The sequence below is a fragment of the Scyliorhinus canicula genome, chromosome 16 (assembly GCF_902713615.1).
Source record: "Scyliorhinus canicula chromosome 16, sScyCan1.1, whole genome shotgun sequence".
Classification (NCBI taxonomy): Eukaryota; Metazoa; Chordata; class Chondrichthyes; order Carcharhiniformes; family Scyliorhinidae; genus Scyliorhinus; species Scyliorhinus canicula.
In genome coordinates, this window is record NC_052161.1 from 124,077,013 (window position 1) to 124,098,248 (window position 21,236).

Here is a 21,236-nt window from a genome sequence, read left to right on the forward strand (position 1 = left end):
ACAATGTGGCAGCACAGAGGAAACTATTATCCAAGCCAACCTTGACCTGAAAAGAACCATTGAACATGTGAGAATGCTGAGAGGGGTCCAGGAGCCCCAGGGTTCCTTCCGTTGCTTACACTGTCCAAAGTGTTGGACGTGCCCCTGCACAGAAGTGCGGCGCCCTCTAAAGACAGTCCTTACGTATCCCAATTGCCACCAAAGAAATGGTGAGGTGCACAGAATCGTGTCCAGACTCAACGGTCAAGGGCCACCACTGGCCAATGGGACACCTCCCCGGAGGATGGCGGGGTTACCCGCAGCATTGTGGCAATTGCGGTCACAGAATGCGCAGCAGCCAAGGCCGACAGAGAGTGCTCTGCCCTGGCCAGGCGACAAGGTCACCCTGAGCTAGGACCTTGCACATCGCCCAGCCTGAGGAGGATGACCCGATGGAGCTGAATTGCATCACAGCCCCGAAAGTTGCCCCAGTTCAGATTAAGCTCCAAGTTATCAGTCACCCCCTGCTCATGGAGATTGACACGGGAGCTGCCAGCTCCATCATTTGTCAACAAACCTTCCGGCGGCTGCGCATGGGTATCCTGCCCTTAGGCTTATGGGATGCCAAGGCCTGACTGGCAATGTATATCATAGCTACCAATGTGACCCCTGTCACCCACGGACAACAAACAGTCCGGCTGCCACTGACAGTGGTACAAAGACCGGGACCCAACCTGTTGGGCCTTGATTGGCTACAGACACTCCGCCTGGGCTGGCAGCAAATCTTCTGGACGGGCACCGGTCGTCTATACGAGGTCCTCGGGAATTATCCGAACATTTTCCAGGGAAGATAAAAGGGGCCAGGGTGAAAGTCTATGTTGACCCGGAGGCCCAGTCCAAATATTTCAGTGCCCGACCAGTCCCCTACACCTGTCTTGCAAAGGTAGAAACCGAATTGCAATGTTTGAAAAGCTTGGGGATTATTCGCCCAATCCTGTTTGCAGAATGGGCAGCACCAGTGGTCCCAGTATAGAAACGGGATAAGTCGGTTCACCTTTGTGGTGACTACCAGCTGACAGTGAACAGGGCCCCTCCCCTGGACCTGTACCCTATGACGTGTGTGGAAGACGTGTACATGAAGTTAGCTGGGATCCACTTATTCACAAAGCTCCACATGAGCCGTGCAAACCCCCAACTGGGACTTGATGCAGCATCTCGAAAGTACGTCACCACCAATACCCACAGGGGTCTGTCTGTCCAGATTCACTCGGTTCCTCTTCGGGGTCTTTCAGCGAGTAATGAAAGGCATTCTCCAGGGACTGCCCAGAGCATCGGTATACCTGGATGATCAGGAGCGACCTAGAAGGAGCACCTAGCAACCTGGAGGAGGTCCTCCAACGTTCCCCAAAGCGGGCATCCACCTGAAGAGAGGCAAGTGTGTGTTCCAGGTGAAGGTGGTAACTTACCTGGGATATCGTATGGATAAGGATGGTTTGCACCCAGTAGAGGAAAAGGTCCAGGCCATAAAGGCCCCGACACTTGAGAATATGACCAAACTGAAGTCGTTTTTGGAGCGCGTGAACTACAATAGGAGGTTCACCCCACAACTTGCCATCCTATTGGTACCCTGCTCGAGCTGCTGAAAAGTATCAAAAATAGCATGGGGAAGCCACAAAAGGAAGCGTTTGTGAGGGTGAAGAGGCAGCTACTGTCCTTCCAGCTTTCGACACAGTCCGACCCTTCATGGCTGCTTGTCCTCACATGAGACGCCTTCTCATACGGCATTGGAGCAGTAATGGCGCGGAACATCCAATAGCATATTGGTCCAGATCAGTGCCCAATGCAGAATATTGTTATACCCAAATAGAAAGAGGGATTAGCCGTGATATACGCGGTGAAAACATTCCACCAGTACATCTACGGGCCGCCATTTTTTTTGTTATCAACCAACCATAGGCTCCTCCTGGCCGCGTCAAGGAGGACAAGGGGATTCCTCCCATAGCTGTGGACTGGGTCTAACGCTGGGCGTTGCTTACGAATATATGTTTGAATGTCGCCTGGGAGTACAGAAAGCAAACGCCAACGCCCTCAGTCGACTCCCTCTGCCTTTGAGTTCCCCATCTCCACCAATAACGGACGAGGTTGTAATGACTCTTAACGTTATGGACACCCCGCCCGGTGGAGACACCGAGACAAGGTGAAAAGGTGCTCGGCCTGCCAGGAACAGCAGAAACCCCCTCCTTCAGCCTTGCTCCACCACTGGGAATGGCCAGGGCACCTTTTGGTGCGCCCTCACACTGTATATTGCTGGGCCATTCGTTGGGTCAATGTTTCTGATCCTCGTGGACACCCACTTGTAATGGCTCAATGTACACCAAATGCCCACGACTAGCTCGAGGGGTACTGTGGAGAAGCTACGTTAATCGATTATCACCCATGGGACACCAGAGGTTCATGTCACCAACAATAGGACCCTGTTCACCAGTGAGGAGTTCCAGACATTCATGTGGGCCAACGGGGTGAAACACATCTGGACCGCTCCATACCACCTTCCTCGAATGGTTCGGCATAGCGGGCGGTTCAAAGTTCAAGCGCGGCACAAGGAAGCTGAATATAGGTCCCTCCAAACAAAGCTGATGCAGTTTTTGTTCCACTACCGGACTACGCTGCATGTCACGAACAGGGTAGCGCCGGGGAAGCTGCTGATGAGCCGAAGCCTCTGGCCCTGTCTGAGTTTAACATTCCCATGTCTTGGCAGGAAATTAGAAATTAAGCAGGTCCTCCAGAGAAAATACCACGGCAACCGCACACCCAATAGAGGTTTCAAGCCAGGACATGCCATCCGTGTCCGCAGTTTAGAGGACGGCGCCCCGCGCATCCCGGGGTGGTGATGGAGAGAGAGAGGGGCTGGTTTCGTAAAAAGCCAGAACTAGGGGGCAGCACGGTGGCGCAGTGGTTAGCACTGCTGCCTCATGGCGCCGAGGTCCCAGGTTCGATCCCGGCTCTGGGTCACTGTCCGTGTTGAGTTTGTACGTTCTCCCTGTGTCTGCGTGGGTTTCACCCCCACAACCCAAAGACGTGCAGGGTAGGTGGATTGGCCACGCTAAATTGCCCCATAATTGGAAAAATGAATGACATTTTTTTTAAAAATCAGAACTGGGGGAAAGGGCATATGGAAGCACGAAGAGCACCTCAAAAGCAGGGACCCCTCGGAAAAAAAACACACCAGACACATCAGTGCCTTCCCTGCCCTTTTCCCTGAACCCCTGCCGTCAGGGTCACACCCCACCGCAGACCAGTGTCCGGGCCAGCCGGACGGTGATATCCTGGCTTCGGACATGGACAGAGACACGTTGCCACTTCAGGGCGATGTCGGAACTGATGTAATAACCTGTACCCGGCCCACAGGGATACACGGATCGATCTCCCCTGTGTGGCACGTACAATACCAGCTTACCCACTGGGCATCATTATCTTACACTTTAAAAGCAGCAGGATCTGTGGTGATGTGTGCCACCACATCAGCTGGTTCCTTTCACCAAACTATAACTCCACGTTTAAAACTCCAACACCTTCACACCCTCCTTAAAGTCAAGTTCCCCTTGACTCAGAAACCCGCAGGGTGAGTGTGACTGGGCCCCCAGGTAGTGACAGGGATCTGGAGAAACTGGTTTAAATGTTGGGTGCCTCTTTGAATTTTGACCTCCCTCTGGTTCGAAAACCAATTTTGGTAACTCTGGCTCCCTGTAATCACATGGGCTTTTGCTCAATAGTTTCTGAAAGTGAAAGTGAGTGAGCTGCAGAGGAGAGGCAGGAGGACATGTTGAAGTGTGAGAGATTCCTCAGCACCCCTGTGGGGGGATTCAGCTTTGAGAACTGCAGCAGGTGAGCAGCAAGAGGAGGGGGAGGTCAGAGGAGGTGAGGGAAATCCCGGGATAATGTCCAAAGGGTAAAGAATGAAGCTGGGCAGGAGTTTTAGAGGGACTTCCGTGATGCCTGCCTCCAGTTTCCCCAGCTCCTACCCTCAGCCCCAGCATGGATCCTGGCACAAGACAGTCTCCGGAGAGGGCACTACCCCTGCTGACTGGATAGTGAGGGAATGGGGCACTGGAACCCAGTCTGGGATAGATTTGAAATATGCCAGGCAGATAGAAACTGAAAGTCAGACATTTCCTGAATGACCAGCAGATTCAGCATGAGGCTCTTTTGTACCGAGACTGAGGGAATATTTTCACAAACCAAATGGACTGGAATAGAAAAGGAATGTTTTGGGATTTGAAGCTTGCTCCCCCCATTTACAACTGGGAAACTGGGAGGACCCGCTCACTGGGAGGACCCCCCTCCCCTTGTCCCCCCCCTCCCCTCCCCTTGTCCCCCCCCCCCCCCCTCCCCTTGTCCCCCCCCCTCCCCTCCCCTTGTCCCCCCCCCTCCCTCCCCTTGTCCCCCCCCCTCCCCTCCCCTTGTCCCCCCCCCCCTCCCCTCCCCTTGTCCCCCCCCCTCCCCTCCCCTTGTCCCCCCCCCTCCCCTCCTCTCGTCCCCCCCCCCCCCCCTCCCCTCGTCCCCCCCCTCCCCTCCCCTCGTCCCCCCCCCTCCCTCCCCTCGCCCCCCCTCCCTCCCCTCGTCCCCCCCCCTCCCTCCCCTCGTCCCCCCCCCTCCCCCCCCCTCGTCCCCCCCCTCCCCTCCCCTCGTCCCCCCCCTCCCCTCCCCTCGTCCCCCCCCTCCCCTCCCCTCGTCCCCCCCCTCCCCTCCCCTCGTCCCCCCCCCCTCCCCTTGTCCCCCCCTTCCCCCTCCCCTTGTCCCCCCCTCCCCTCCCCCCCCTCCCCTCCCCTCCCCTCCCCCCCCCCCTCCCCTCCCCTCCCCTCCCCCCCCTCCCCTCCCCTCGTCCCCCCCCATCCCCTCCCCTCGTCCCCCCATCCCCTCGTCCCCCCCTCCCCTCCCCTCGTCCCCCTCCCCTCCCCTCGCTCCCCCCTCCCCTCCCCTCGTCCCCCCCTCCCCTCCCCTCGTCCCCCCCTCCCCTCCCCTCCCCTCGTCCCCCCCTCCCCTCCCCTCGTCCCCCCCTCCCCTCGTCCCCCCCTCCCCTCCCCTCGTCCCCCCCTCCCCTCGTCCCCCCCTCCCCTTGTCCCCCCCTCCCCTTCCCCCACTTCCCCCCCAACTCCTCTAAGGTCGCAAACTTCCCGTCGAGAAAGAGGTCTCCCATCCGCCTGATGCCTGCCCTGTGCCAGCTCAAAAACCCTCCGTCCATCCTCCCTGGTACAAACCAGTGGTTCCCCCGTATCGGGGACCAAACTGAAGCCTTCACCTCCCCCCTATGCCGCCTTCACTGCTCCCAGATTTTGAGGGTAGCCACCACTACCGGACTCGAAGAGTACCTTGCTGGGGGGAGCGGCAACGGGGCCGTCACCAGCGCCTCTAAGCTTGTGCCCACACAGGACGCCGCCTCCATCCTCTTCCATGCAGCCCCTTCCATCACCACCTACGAATCATTGCCACGTTCGCAGCCCAGTAATACCCACACAGGTTGGGCAGCGCCAACCCACCCACCTCCCTACCCCGCTCCAGGAATACCCTCCTCACCCTCGGGGTCTTCTCCGCCCACACAAACCCCGTAATACTCCTGTTAACCCTCCTAAAGAAAGCCTTCGGAATCATAATGGGAAAACACTGGAAAAGGAACAGAAACCTCGGGAGCACCGTCATCTTAACCAACTGAACCCTGCCCGCTAGGGAGAGTGGCAGCACATCCCACCTCCTGAACTCCTCCTCCATCTGCTCCACCAGCCTCGTAAAGTTTAGCCTATGCAGGGCCCCCTAGCTCCTGGCTATCTGGGCTCCCAGGTACCTGAAGCTCCTCTCTGCCCTTTTCAGCGGGAGCTCCCCTATCTCTCTCTCCTGGTCCCCGATATGCACCACAAACAACTCGCTCTTCCCCACATTGAGCTTATAGCCAGAGAAGTCTCCGAACTCCCCCCGGATCCTCATCACCTCTGGCATTCCCCCCCCCCCCCCCCCCCCCCCCCGCCGCCGGATCTGCAATGTACAGCAATAAATCGTCCGTGTACAACAATAGCCGGTGCTCCCCCCCCCCCCCCCCCCCCCACTGCACAATCCCCCTCCAGTTCCTCGATTCCCTCAGCGCCATGGCCAGGGGTTCGATCGCCAACGCGAACAGCAGGGGAGACAAGAGGCACCCCTGCCTCGTCCCCCGGTACAACCGAAAGTCCTCTGACCTCCTCACATTCGTCACCACGCTCGCCACCGGAGCATTATACAACAGCCTCATCCACCTAATAAATCCCTCACCAAACCCAAATCTCAACACCTCCCACAGGTAGCTCCACTCCACCCTGTCAAAAGCTTTCTCCGCATCCATCGATGCCACTATCTCCGCCTCCCCGTCCACCGCCGGCATCATTATGGCGTTGAGAAGCCGCCGCACATTGACATTCAGCTGCCTCCCCTTCACAAAACCCGTTTGGTCCTCGTGAATGACCTGCGGGATCACATCCTCCACCCTCCTGGCCAGTATCTTGGCCAGCAGCTTCGCGTCCACATTGAGGAGCGTGATCGGCCTGTAAGACCCACACTGGAGGGGGTCCTTATCCCGCTTCAAAATCAATGCAATTAATGCTCTGGACATTGTCGGGGGCAAGGCCCCCCCCTCCTTTGCCTCATTCCGGGTCCTCACTAACAGCAGGCCCAACAGGTCTGAAAACTTCTTGAAAAATTCCACCAGGAACCCGTCAGGCCCCGGTGCCTTCCCTGACTGCATACTTCCCATCGCCTTGATCAGCTCCTCCAACTCGACTGGTGCCCCCAGACCCTCCGCCCGCTCCTCCCCCACTCTCGGGAACTCCAGCTTGTCCAAGAAGCAGTCCATCCCACCCTCCTCCCCAGGGGGCACTGACCGGTATAACTCTTCATAAAAGGACCTGAACACCCCGTTAATGCCCCTTGCACTCCGCACCAGACTCCCTCCTACATCTCTAACTCCCCTTATCTCCCTCGCCGCCTCCCGCTTCCGGAGCTGGTGGGCCAGCATCCGACTTGCCTTCTCCCCGTTCTCATATACCGCCCCTTGCGCCCTCCTCCACTGCGCCTCCGCTTTCCGGGTGGTCAATATATCAAACTCCGCTTGGAGACTACGACGCTTCCTCAAAAGCCCTTCTTCCGGGACCTCCGCATACCTCCTGTCCACCCTCACCATTTCTTCCACCAACCTCTCCCTCTCCCTTTTCTCCCCCCTCTCCCTGTGTGCCCTAATAGAAATCAGCTCCCCCCTAACCACTGCCTTCAACGCCTCCCAGACCACCCCCACCTGCACCTCCCCATTGTCATTAGTTTCCAAACACCCCTCTATACACCTCCGGACCCGCCCACATACCACCTCGTCCGACAGCAGCCCCACCTCTAACCTCCACAGTGGGCGTTGGTCCCTCGCCTCCCCCAGCTCCAGGTCCACCCAATGCAGAGCGTGGTCTGATATGGCTATTGCTGAATACTCCGCCCCTACCACCCTCGGAATCAACACTCTGCTGAAGACAAAACGGTCAATCACTAAAGTCAATCCGGGAGTAATCCTTATGGATATGGGCCTCCCCTCCTTTCCTATCCCATCCCCTTCACTCACTCCCTCTCTCCTCTCCTCCCATCCCCTTCACTCACTCCCCCCCTTCCCCTGCCCCCCTTCCCATGCCCCCCTTCCCCTGCCCCCTTCCACTCCCCTTCCCCTAACCCCTTCCCCGCTTCCCTACCCCCTTTCCCTACCCCCTTTCCCTCCCCCTTTCCCTCCCCCCTTCCCCTCCCCCTTCCCTCCCCCTTCCCCTTCCCCTCCCCCCCTCCCCTACCCCTCCCCCCTCCCCCCCTCCACCTCCTCCCCCTCCCCCCCTCCACCTCCTCCCCCTCCCCCCCTCCACCTCATCCCCCTCCCCCCCTCCACCTCCTCCCCCTCCCCCCTCCCCTCCCCCTCCCCCCCGCCCCCCTCGCCTCCCCCTCCCCCCCGCCCCGCCCCCCTCCCCCCTCCCCCCCGCCCCCCTCCCCCTCCCCCCCGCCCCCCTCCCCCTCCCCCCCGTCCCCCCCGCCCCTCCCCCCCCTCCCCCTCCCCTCCCCTCCCCCCCTCCCCCTCCCCTCCCCTCCCCTCCCCCCTCCCCTCCCCTCCCCCCTCCCCTCCCCTCCCCCCCTCCCCTCCCCCCCTCCCCTCCCCTCCCCCCCTCCCCCCTCCCCCCTCCCCCCTCCCCCCTCCCCCTCCCCCCTCCCCCCCTCCCCCCCTCCCCTCCTCCCCTCCCCCCCTCCCCCCTCCCCTCCCCCCCTCCCCCCTCCCCTCCCCCCCTCCCCTCCCCCCCTCCCCCCTCCCCTCCCCCCCCTCCCCCTCCCCTCCCCCCCTCCCCCCCTCCCCTCCCCCCCTCCCCCTCCCCTCCCCCCCTCCCCCCCTCCCCTCCCCCCCTCCCCCCTCCCGTCCCCCCTCCCCTCCCCCCCTCCCCTCCCCTCCCCCCCCCCCTCCCCTCCCTCCCCCCTTCCCCCCCCTTCCCTCCCCCCTTCCCCTCCCCCCTTCCCCTCCCCCCTTCCCCTCCCCCTTCCCCTCCCCCCTTCCCCTCCCCCTTCCCCTCCCCCCTTCCCCTCCCCCTTCCCCTCCCCCCTGCACCCTTCCCCTCCCCCCTTCCCCTTCCCCTCCACCCCCTTCCCCTCCCCCTCCCCCCTTCCCTCCCCCCTCCCCCTTCCCCTCCCCCCCTCCCCCCTTCCCCTCCCCCCCTTCCCCTCCCCCCTCCCCCCTTCCCCTCCCCCCCTCCCCTTCCCCCCCCTTCCCCCCTTCCCCCCCCCTCCCCCCTCCCCTCCCCCCCTCCCCCTCCCCTCCCCCCTCCCCTCCCCCCCCTCCCCCCCCTCCCCTCCCCCCTCTCCTCCCCCCCCTCCCCTCCCCCCCCTCCCCCCTCCCCCCCCCTCCCCCCTCCCCCCCCCCCCCCCTCCCCCCCCCCCCTCCCCCCTCCCCCCCCTCCCCCTCCTCCCCTCCCCCCTCCTCCCTCCCCCCCTCCCCCCTCCTCCCCCCCCCCCCCCTCCCCCCCCTTCCTCCCCTCCCCCCCCTCCCCCCCTCCCCCCTCCTCCCCTCCCCCCCTCCCCCCTCCCCCCTCCTCCCCTCCCCCCCTCCCCCCTCCTCCCCTCCTCCCCTCCCCCCCTCCTCCCCCCCCTCCTCCCCCCTCCTCCCCCCCTCCCCCCTCCCCCCCATCCTCCCCCCTCCCCCCCCCCCATCCTCCCCCCTCCCCCCCCATCCTCCCCCCTCCCCCCCATCCTCCTCCCCCCCCCTCCCCCCCTCCCCCCTCCCCCCCTCCCCCCCCCCTCCTCCCCCCCCCTCCCCCCCCTCCTCCCCCCCCTCCCCCCCCCCCTCCCCCCCCCTCCTCCCCCCCCCTCCCCCCCTCCTCCCCCTCCCCCCCCTCCTCCCCCTCCCCCCCCTCCTCCCCCCCTCCCCCCCCTCCTCCCCTCCCCCCCCTCCTCCCCCTCCCCCCCCTCCTCCCCCTCCCCCCCTCCCCCCCCTCCCCCCCCCCTCCTCCCCCTCCCCCCTCCCTCCCCCCCCTCCCCCCTCCCTCCCCCCCTCCCCCCTCCCTCCCCCCCTCCCCCCTCCCTCCCCCCCTCCCCCGCCCCCCTCCCTCCCCCCTCCCCCCTCCCCCCTCCCCCCCTCCCCTCCCCCTCCCCCTCCCCCTCCCCCTCCCCCTCCCCTCCCCCTCCCCTCCCCTCCCCCTCCCCCTCCCCTCCCCCTCCCCCTCCCCTCCCCCCCTCCCCTCCCCCCTCCCCCCCCCTTCCCCCCCCTTCCCCCCCCTTCCCCCCCCCTTCCCCCCCTTCCCCTCCCCCTCTCTCCCCCCCTTCCCCTCCCCTCTCCCCCCCCTTCCCCTCCCCCTCTCCCCTTCCCTTCCCCCCCCTTCCCCTCCCCCTCTCCCCTTCCCCCCCTTCCCCTCCCCCCTCTCCCCTTCCCCTCCCCCTCTCCCCTTCCCCTCCCCCCTTTATTAGGGTTTTTATCAATTAAGTATATTTTTTTGAAGAAAAAGATAAGCAGCGACCCCCCCCCCCCCTGCCCTTTGACCCCGTGACTGTGTGAACTAAATTAATTCACACCGAGCCAGGGCTCAGGGTGAGGTCTGACCAGCAGGTGGACAGATTACACTTGTTGGATATTGACCCTCTCACAACTCTATCATTTCTAATACTCAAGTCAGAAAATAATCAATCTGCATTTATAAAATGCTTTCCGCAACCGTGGGAAGTTCCAAAGTTCTTCACAGGCGATGCGCTATCTTTTTAATGTGTAGTCACGGTTTGCATGCGGGAAACAGAGCCGCCAATCTTCACACAACGTGACGGTGAGCAGAGAACCCCCCCCCCCCCGACTTGCTCTCTCTCTCCCCCTTACCCTCCTTCTCAAATCTCTCGTGTCTTTCAGGAATGCAACGCTGGAGAAGGAGCTGCAGCAGGTGGGCTACAAACCTGCAAAAGCGAGAAAGACCGGGACCACCATCACCGGTATCATCTTCAAGGTAAGTCTTCAGCCGACAACTCCCGGTTACCTATCCTTCAGAATTGCCTCAAAGTCTCTGCGAATTAAAGTTTAATCACCGGGACATATCTCCCTGGACAATAACCCACAGAGAAAAATCATCGGGGAAAAAACAGGTTTCCTGTCCTTTACTCAGTCCTGAGGCAGCCATGAACGTTTAAATTGGCCTCACTCCACTCAAACCAGTTGACCAGTTTCTGAGAGTCAGCTCGTGATCAGAGTGTAGCGGTGAGAGATGACGAGCACGCTGACTGACCGTTTTCCCTGTTATGTAGGATGGGGTGATTCTGGGAGCTGATACCCGAGCCACGGAAGACATGGTTGTTGCTGACAAGAACTGTATCAAGATTCACCACATCGCCCCCAATATCTAGTAAGTATTATCCTCATGATCAGTCTGTGTTCCACAGTGACAGGCTCACAATACCTGGAAAATCACCCCCTCTGGTGGACTCTTGCTAAATGACATCTGCTCACTAGTTATTAACATTAACATAAAGTTAATTAATAATTAAATATACAACACACTCTTCACTACTAGCTGTGTCTCTTTAACACACTTTGAATCTCTCTCTCTCTTTCTCTCTCTGTGATATTAACCCCTCACTCTGTCTCACACTGTCGCTGTGATATTAGCCCCTCATTCTCTGTCTCTCTCCCTGTGATATTAACCCCTCACTCTCTGTCTCACACTGTCCCTGTGATATTAACCCCTCACTCTCTGTCACTCTCCCTGTGATATTAACCCCTCACTCTCTGTCTCACACTGTCCCTGTGATATTAACCCCTCACTCTCTGTCACTCTCCCTGTGATATTAACCCCTCACTCTCTGTCTCACACTCTCCCTGTGATATTAACCCCTCACTCTCTGTCTCTCTCCCTGTGATATTAACCCCTCTCTCTGTCTCACACTCTCCCTGTGATATTAACCCCTCACTCTCTGTCGCTCTCCCTGTGATATTAACCCCTCACTCTCTGTCTCACACTCTCCCTGTGATATTAACCCCTCACTCTCTGTCTCACACTCTCCCTGTGATATTAACCCCTCATTCTCTGTCTCACACTCTCCCTGTGATATTAACCCCTCACTCTCTGTCTCCCACTCTCCCTGTGATATTAACCCCTCATTCTCTGTCTCACACTCTCCCTGTGATATTAACCCCTCACTCTCTGTCTCACACTCTCACTGTGATATTAACCCCTCACTCTCTGTCTCACACTCTCCCTGTGATATTAACCCCTCACTCTCTGTCACTCTCCCTGTGATATTAACCCCTCACTCTCTGTCTCACTTTCTCCCTGTGATATTAACCCTTCACTCTCTGTCTCACACTCTCCCTGTGATATTAACCCCTCACTCTCTGTCACTCTCCCTGTGATATTAACCCCTCACTCTCTGTCTCACACACTCCCTGTGATATTAACCCCTCACTCTCTGACTCTCTCTCTCAGTGATATGAACCCTTCACTCTGCCTCTCTCCCTCCCTCTGTTATTAACCCCTCACTCTCTGACTCTCTCAGTGATATTAACCCCTCACTCTCTGACTCTCTCTCTCTCTCAGTGATATGAACCCTTCACTCTGCCTCTCTCCCTCCCTCTGTTATTAACCCCTCACTCTCTGACTCTCTCAGTGATATTAACCCCTCACTCTCTGACTCTCTCTCTCAGTGATATGAACCCTTCACTCTGCCTCTGTCCCTCCCTCTATTATTAACCCCTCACTCTCTGACTCTCTCAGTGATATTAACCCCTCACTCTCTGACTCTCTCTCTCAGTGATATGAACCCTTCACTCTGCCTCTGTCCCTCCCTCTATTATTAACCCCTCACTCTCTGACTCTCTCAGTGATATTAACCCCTCACTCTCTGACTCTCTCTCTCTCAGTGAAATGAACCCTTCACTCTGCCTCTCTCCCTCCCTCTGTTATTAACCCCTCACTCTCTGACTCTCTCAATGATATTAACCCCTCACTCTCTGACTCTCTCTCTCAGTGATATGAACCCTTCACTCTGCCTCTCTCCCTCCCTCTGTTATTAACCCCTCACTCTCTGACTCTCTCAGTGATATTAACCCCTCATTCTCTGACTCTCAGTGAAATGAACCCTTCACTCTGCCTCTGTCCCTCCCTCTGTTATTAACCCCTCATTCTCTGACTCTCTCAGTGATATGAACCCTTCACTCTGCCTCTCTCCCTCCCTGTGATATTAACCCTTCACTCTCTGACTCACTCTATTTTGGTGATATTAATCCCCTTGGACTCTCCCTGTGATATTAAGCCGTCATCTCTCTCTCTCTCCCCCCAGCTGCTGTGGTGCTGGCTGTGCAGCTGATGCTGAAGTTACAACACAGATGATGGCCTCTAACATCCAGCTTCACAGCCTGTCAACAGGGCGCAAACCCCGTGTTGCCACGGTTACCCGCATGCTGAAGCAGATGTTGTTCAGGTGAGAGAGTGTGCACACAACAGCTCCTTTAATACTCTTGATTCACCGTGGTGGCTCATTAATCGTTAGAATGAAAGAGTGTGGTCAATGGCACAATTCAGGGAGGCAATGGCGTAGTGATATTGTCGCTGGACCAGTAATCCAGTAATTGCTCGAAGGACATTGGTTCGAATCTCACTACAGCTGATGGGGAAATTTTAATTCAATAAAAACCTGGAATTAAAAGTCTAATGACGACCATTGTCGATTATCGTAAAAATCCACCTGGTTCATTAATGTTCTTCGGAAAGGAAATCTGTCAACCTTACCTGGTCTGGCCTACATGTGACTCCAGATCCACAGGACAATGGAGGGAAGTTATGCGTGGGACCACAGGAAGTGGGTGAAATCCTTAATGAGTACTTTGTAACGATATTCACCGGGGAGAAGGATATGATGGATTTTGAGGTCAGCGATAAGTGTATGAACGCTCTTCAGAACATCAATATAGTAAAGGAGGAAGTGTTGAGTATCCTGGATTGCATTAAGGTAGAAAAGTCCCAGGGGCAGCACGGTGGCGCAGTGGGTTAGCCCTGCTGCCTCACGGTGCCGAGGTCCCAGGTTCGATCCCGGCTCTGGGTCACTTGTCCATGTGGAGTTTGCACATTCTCCCTGTGTTTGCGTGGGTTTCACCCCCACAGCCCAAAGATGTGCAGGATAGGTGGATTGGCCACTCTAAATTGCCCCTTAATTGGAAAAAATTAATTGGGCACTCTAAATTTATTTTAAAAATTTTTTTAAAAAGGTAGAAAAGTCCCCAGGAGGCAAGGGGAGAAATAGCTGGGGCGTTAACAGATATATTCACGTCCCCTTTGATCACAGAGTTCCAGAGGACTGGAGAATAGCCAATGTTTAAGAAAGGAAGCAGGGACAATCCATCAAATTATAGGCCAGTGAGCCTGGCATCAATGGTGGGAAGCTTTTGGAAAAGATGCTGAGGGACAGGATATATGCACATTTGGAGAAAAGTGACTAGTTAGTGTCAGGCAGCATGGTTTTGTATGGGGAAGGTCATGTCTCACCAACTTGATTTAGTTTTTTGAAGAGGTGACAAAGAAATTTGATGAGGGAAGGGCTGTGGATGTAGTTTATATGAACTTTCGTAAGGCATTTGACAAGGTCCCAAATGGCAGACTGGTACAAAAACTAAAATCACATGGGGCGAGATTCTCTGCAAATGCGGAAAATCGTAAAGGCTGCCGTGGGACAAGCCGTGACCCACGGCAGCCTTCACGTCTGGGGCCGATTCCGTTACGGACACATGGCCTATGCCCCACTTGGCACGGCCGTGGTACTGCCGTGCCAATCAGGCCCCCAGATGCCCCAGACGGGCATCTGGCGCCCGTTTCACGACGGCAGCGAGCAGGTGTGTTTGCTGCCGTGTTGAAACGGGCGTGAAGGCCCGGCTGCTCGGCCCATCGGCCTCGGAGAATCGCCGCTCGCCGTAAAAAACGGTGAGCGGCGATTCGTGGCATGGGGGGGGTAGAATAGCGGGAGGGCGTGAAAAATGTCGGGAGGCCCTCCCGCTATTCTCCCACCCGGCATGGGGGGGCGGAGAATCGCGCCCATGGGATTTGGGGTGGGCTGGCTAGATGGATACAGAACTGACTTGGTTATGGAAGACAGAGAGTAGCAGTGGAAGGGTGTTTTTCAGAATGGGGATCTGTCGCTAGTGGTGTTCCGCAGGGATCAGTGCTGGGACCGCTGTTGTTTGTAGTATATATAAACGATCTGGAGGAAAATGTGGGTGGCCTGATTAGTAAGTTTGCGATGACATGAAAATTTGCGGAGTTGCTGATAGTCTGAGGAATCAACAGGATACAGATAGATTGGAGACTTGGGCACAGAAATGGCAGATGGAGTTTAATACGGACAAATGCGAGGTGCTGCATTTTGGATCAAATCTAGTTATAAATTATACTGTAAATGGCAGAACCCTTAGGAGCATTAATATGCAGAGGGATCTAGGCGTGCAGGTCCACATTTCCCTAAAAGTGGCAACACAGGCAGCCAAGGTGATTAAGAAGGCACATGACAGCCCTTTTTTGTTTTTTGGGGGCAATTTAGCGTGGCCAATCGACCTAACCTGCACATCTTTGGGTTGTGGGGGTGAGAACTACGCAGACGCCAGGAGAATGTGCAAACTCCACACGGACAGTGACCCGGGGCCAGAATCGAGCCCGGGTCCTCAGCACCGTAGGCAGCAGTGCTAACCACTGTGCCACCCAGCATATGGCATGCTTGCCTTCACCAGCTGGGGCATTCATGGAGTTGGGAAATCATGTTGCAGCTATCTAAAAACTTGGTTAGGTCGCATTTGGAGTATTGCGTGCAGTTCTGGCCGCCATATTATCAGAAGGACATGGAAGCTTTGGAGAGAGGGCAAAGAAGGTTCACCAGGATGTTACCTGGTCTCGAGGGTGTTGGCTATGAGGAGAGGTTGAATAAACAAGGATTGTTTTCACTGGAGAGGCGGAGGCTGAGGGGAGACCTGATAGAGGTTTCCAAATGTATGAGAGGCAGAGACAGGCTGGATAGTCAGAGGCTTTTTCCAAGGGTGGAAGTGTCAATTACACAGGGGGCACAGGTTCAAGGTGAGAGGGGGAATGTTTAAGGGAGATGTGTGGAGTAAGTTTCACACAGAGAGTGGTGGGTGCCTGGAATGCGCTGACAGAGGATGTGGTGGAAGCCGGCATATTGGCTACATTTAAGGGGCATCAAGATGGATACATGAATAGGGAGGAAATAGAGGGATACAGACCGAGTAAGGGTAGAAGTTCCTTTGTAGTTCAGGCATCATGATCAGCACAGGAGGGCCGAAGGACCTGCTCCTGTGCTGTACTTTTCTTTGTTCTTTGTTTAATGTGGTTGACTCTTAAATGTCCTGATGGATGGGCAGTTAATGCCCACATCCCATGAACAAATTTTTAAAAAACATCTCGTGGCTCATGTAAAAGGAATATTGCCTTAGGCTGTGTATCCCAGTTTTGAGCCCAGGTGTATCCTCACAGATCCACGGACAAACTTCCCTCTGAATAAATCCAGACTGAGTTCATTACAGTGTGCCTCAGTATCACTGTAGAAAAGATCAACCAGGCTGTCACTCCTGATCACTTATGTGGGCGGGACGATAATTGTGGGTCAGTGTCGGAGAATGGGTTTTGGTTGTGCTGTCTCTCTCCCCCCCCCCAAAAGCAACTACACCAGAACACTTTTTTGACTTTTGGTCATCTGTCCATCCCCTCCCCATTACCCTCCCTGGCACCCACCTCATTCCCATCCCTAATACCCTCTGCCTCCCCAACACCCTACCCCTCTCGTTCCCCATTACCCATCCTAACGTTCGCCCCATCCTCACGCTCGCCCCATCATTCCCATCCCTAATACCCTCTGCCTCCCCAACACCCTACACCTCTCGATCCCCATTACCCACCCTATCGCTCGCCCCATCCTCATTCCCATCCCTAATACCCTCTGCCTCCCCAACACCCTACACCTCTCGATCCCCATTACCCACCCTATCGCTCACCCCATCCTCATTCCCATCCCTAATACCCTCCCCATCCCCAACACCGTACACCTCTCGATCCCCATTACCCACCCTATTGCTCACCCCATCCTCATTCCCATCCCTAATACCCTATCCCTCTCATTCTCCATTACCCACCCTATTGCTCACCCCAACACATCCTCCCCTGCCAACAACCTCCTCCCCAGGGGTGATTTTGAGGCCCCAGCCTTCTTTCCACTCAATTGGCAAAGTTTAAGAGCCCAGCTGGGCACACCCTGGCACAGCTCACCAGCTTGGGCAAAGGAAACCAAGTTGCCACTCCCAAGAGGCACAGCATGTCTGTGTTGGGGGGGGGGGGGGGGGGGGGGGGGGGCGGTGGAGAAGTTGGTCAGAATAGTTGAAAGTAGTGGTTCTTGCAGAGGGGCACGTTGATGAGGGGGTGGCGTTATGTTGTTATGGGGTGGGGATATCAGGGAAGGTTGGAATCCTTGCTGATGGGGAACATTTGCAATCTGGGAAGCCACAGGGATGGATCATGGGCAGGAGGTGGGGTTTGGAACTGGGGTGACTGCGGGGTTTGGGTCGTGGGGCAGGGAAGGGTTGCGGGGACTGGGACAGGGGGCATTTGGAATCTGAGGCAGAGGCCAGGATTATTTTTGTAGGACTCGCCTGCTGTTCCGGGCTAACATATAATTGACCGTCCGTGGGCCATTGCCTGTGTGTTTAGTTGGAATCAGCACAGACTACGATCCACCAAGTTCCATCCTAAAAGGGTAATCAGGGTTTTATTTATGTGGTAAGGTCCTGGTTCCTATATTAAAAGAGGTTGATTGCCTGAATCAGGCAGGAGACTTGGACACCTAGCAAGAGGCCCCTTTCAAAATGGCGGCTGTCGTGACATTGTTAGTGTTAATGGGATAGTGAGTCTTTATTGTGAGCCTGTTACTACTGACCCCCCCCCCCAATCCCCCCCAGCTCCACAACAGTTATTGCCCATGAAATTAACCCCTTTCTGATTTAAACTCAACTTAATCCTTGTCTTGCTTCAGGTACCAGGGGCACATTAGTGCATCAGTGATAGTCGGTGGTGTGGACTGCACAGGGCCCCACCTGTACGCAGTGTACCCTCACGGATCCACGGACAAACTTCCATATGTCGCCATGGGTAAGGAGAAGTTAACACTGCACCTGAATCATCGTCTATCGCGCAGGTCTAGGGCTGACTACGACAATCCCCCAAGAATCTGATTTTTTAAAAGTTGGAAAGGGAAACATTCCCGCAGCTTTGAGGAAAGAATCGGGGTGTTTGGACTAATTGAATGGCTCCTACCAAAGGGCCAGTGCAGACACGGTGGACAGAATGGCCTCCTTCTGTGCTGGATTTAAAGGTTGTTTCGCCTGATTGGCTGAGCCAGGTTCCCTCTCCGGCTCTGGCTCACTTTCACTGAGGAGTCGGCCCCACTCTGGCACTGCCAAGGTACCCAGGTGATACTGCCAATTGGCAGGGGCACTGCCAGTGTATCAGTTTGGTACTGCCAAGCTGGCATTTTCTGCGTGGCAGCAATCGGGCCAGGGTGCCCAGTGCAGGTGCTGGGGGGAGCGGGGACCCCCCTCATCGTGAGTTGGGGCTGGAGGGGGTCGTGTTTAAACGTGGCATCCCGATCTCTTGCTCCACTGAGGTGTTCTGGCGAGCAAACCCCTCGGTGCAGAAAAGGGGCTATGTGCGCCCTTGGCCACACACTCCTGGCTGAGGCCTCCTAGCTAACCCGAGTGACGTTTGATAGCAATGTGTTTCTTGCCAATGCGAGTGCCGGGAAACACAAGGCTAAAGGTCCTCGCTACGGGGCTTTGCTTCCATTTAGCCCCAGATCTGGGTGGATTGCGGGAGGTTTCCATCACGTGACCTCTGAATAGCTTGGCTGGCCACACTCAACGTTGGCTCATCCCGAGGAGGTTGGGTCGGGAATGTTCCGTGCTCTGCGGCTGGAGCTCGGCGATGGTCAGCACCCGAGGAAGGGGTATGGAGGTCGGGAACACCCGGATTAATTCACGCTGCCTGCCTTGTTTTCCAAAGATTAATGCTGTCTGTGAACGTGTAAACCTGTCAGGATATTAATGAGAGTTTGTATGTGTGTCTCCTGTACGCAGGTTCTGGCGCAACAGCTGCCATCGCTGTACTGGAGGATCGATTCAAACCAAACATGGAGGTAAAGTGACTGACCTGATGAGGATCGGGTGCGCACTCCGTGATCTCCTCCCCTGCTGTTGCCGTGGCAGCCTCCTACCCCGACCCTGAGCGCAGCAATCACTGCTCAGCAAAGGGACGGAATGGTTTCTGATTTGGAAATCCTCTTTTGCTCTTTCTGTACAGGAACTTTACACTTATTTTACATGGGACTTACACCAATGACTTGCCCAGGAAACTCTTGGGTAAATATCTCACCCGCCCACTGGATGCTGCAGCTGTTATCGCATCGGTGAAGGAGCCAAAACTGGATTGAGAATTCTCGCTTCCCTGGACATCAATACATTTAGTATCTCTCCACCTTTTGCAGCAGTCTCCCGTCCCCACACACATACCCTCTCAGCACCCGCTATAGTCCCTCTGCCCCACATCAAACCCTATCTCCCCCCCCCCCCCCCCCCACCCCATTACATCCCCTATGCTGCTTAACACACTGTGTTAGGAAAATACATGAAGAACTAAAGGCCATAGCAGGTTTACACGCCACTGTACTTTAAAACAACACAGGACCTTGTACTACGGTACTGACATGCAACTTTTCTTTTACACTTATGCTGGGTTATTCCAAACCAATACCCTGGGTTACTCCTAGCCTGGCCCCTGGGTTACTCAAGGCTTGGCCTCTATGTTATGCCCTGGACCCTGGTATATTCCAGGTTTTAGCCCTGGGTTACTCCAGGCCAGGGTCCTGGGTTACTCCAGGCCAGGGTCCTGGGTTACACCAAGCCTGGGCCCTTGGTCACACCAGGCCTGGGCCCTGGGTTGCACCAGGCCTGGGTTACTCTGGGCCTGGGTTACTCTGGGCCTGGGTTACGCCAGGCCTGGGCCCTGGGTTGCACCAGGCCTGGGCCTGGGTTACGCCAGGCCTGGGCCCTGGGTTGCACCAGGCCTGGGCCCTGGGTTACTCCAAACCTGGGCCTTGGGTTGCACCAGGCCTGGGCCTTGGGTTACACTGGGCCCTGGGTTACTCCAGGCCTGGGCCCTGGGTTGCACCAGGCCTGGGCCCTGGGTTGCACCAGGCCTGGGCCCTGGGTTACTCCAAACCTGGGCCCTGGGTTGCACCAGGCCTGGGCCCTGGGTTACTCCAAACCTGGGCCTTGGGTTACACCAGGCCTGGGCCTTGGGTTACACCAGGCCTGGGCCCTGGGTTTCTCCAAACCTGGGCCTTGGGTTACACCAGGCCTGGGCCCTGGGTTACTCTGGGCCTTGGGTTACTCTGGGCCTGGGTTACACCAGGCCTGGGCCCTTGGTTAATCCAGCTCTGGATTCCCCCAGCCCTGGGCACTGTTTGGAATCGAAGCTGCCACGATTCTCTCTGAGGCTGGTTATTTATTTCTAGGAGGAAGCAGCCAAGCAGCTGGTCCGTGAAGCCGTCCTAGCCGGAATATTTTGTGACCTGGGCTCTGGGAGTAACGTTGACCTTCTCGTCATCACCAAAAACAAGACCGAGTTTCTTCGTACCTTCGACTGCCCCAACAAGAAGGGCACAAAGTAAGTGCACAGCTCTCGGGGTAACTCATTGGAAGGACAGGGGCATCATGGGGAAAAGTGGCATAGACAATAAATGCTAATAAACACTGATTGGGCCTCAGATAGAGACTTAGGGAGCACACTTTAGGAAGAGTATCGAGACCTCAGAGAGGGTATGGAGGAGGTTTACCTGAACTGTCCCAGGGAAGGAGCTTTCTCTCAGTGAGAAGCTGGACTGTTCTCTTTCAAACAGATCAGAATTAGAGGAGATTTAATAGTAATAGATTTAACAGCCAAAGTTCTTTAAAATGATCAAGGTTTTGTTGGAGTAGGTCAGGAGAAATTGGTTGACCAGAGGACGTAGATTTAAAATGATCTGCAAAAGAGATTAGGAGAAATGTTTTTTTTACAACGTGGTATGATCGGGAATTGACTGATTGAAAGTAGATAAATACTTGTGCAGGGCTCTGTGGAAAGTGCAGAGGGAATGGGACTAACTCACCCGTTCAAATTGCCGTTACGGACACTAAAAGGCAAATGGTCTCTTTCTTTGCTGCATCATTCTGTGTCTCCCCTACCCCTACATCCCCCACCCCAGCCCCCCGCCACACTGCCGTTCACCAACCCCGTTGATTACCGCTGTCATTTCCTGCAGGGAGGGTCAGTATCGCTACAAGAAGGGCACCACTGCTGTACTGAAAGAAACAAGCACTCCGTTAGCACTGGAGCTGGTGGAGGAGGTTGTCCAGAGGATGGACACGGAGTGACGAGGAAGATCCCATCATCCCAGCAGGAAGATCAAGACGAACAATTCCTGTTGGAAACAAAAGGATGTTGCACCTGATATTGGTTTCATGCTGTGGGGTTGCGGACACACTGTATCCTGATAGATTATACCCCAAATACATTGTATCCATATTGTATCTGGTACTTGAATTGTACAATTTAAGTTTCCCTAAATAAATCATGATGTGAATGTTACGATCCGTCTCATTTGTATCTGAGAAGAAC

General features: G+C 56.5%; 1 protein-coding gene across 1 annotated transcript; it reads left to right on the plus strand.

The window, feature by feature from the left end:
• Positions 1-3,731: 3,731 nt before the first annotated feature.
• Positions 3,732-21,206, plus strand: LOC119950672 (proteasome subunit beta type-7-like). The gene is made up of 8 exons (XM_038773307.1): positions 3,732-3,864; positions 10,400-10,493; positions 10,789-10,886; positions 12,820-12,960; positions 17,560-17,675; positions 18,659-18,717; positions 20,095-20,246; positions 20,881-21,206. The coding sequence occupies exons 1-8, from the start codon at positions 3,800-3,802 to the stop codon at positions 20,990-20,992; spliced, it is 837 nt and encodes a 278-aa protein (XP_038629235.1). The 5' UTR covers positions 3,732-3,799; the 3' UTR covers positions 20,993-21,206.
• Positions 21,207-21,236: the final 30 nt, after the last annotated feature.

What these genes read in the sequence shown, in the direction of transcription:
- LOC119950672 (XM_038773307.1), top strand. Translation starts at nt 3,800, where the DNA reads ATGTTGAAGTGTGAGAGATTCCTCAGCACCCCTGTGGGGGGATTCAGC. An exon ending in CACATCGCCCCCAATATCTA is followed by an intron (nt 10,887 to 12,819) that starts GTAAGTATTATC and finishes CTCTCCCCCCAG; the next exon opens with CTGCTGTGGTGCTGGCTGTG. An exon ending in ACTTCCATATGTCGCCATGG is followed by an intron (nt 17,676 to 18,658) that starts GTAAGGAGAAGT and finishes TCCTGTACGCAG; the next exon opens with GTTCTGGCGCAACAGCTGCC.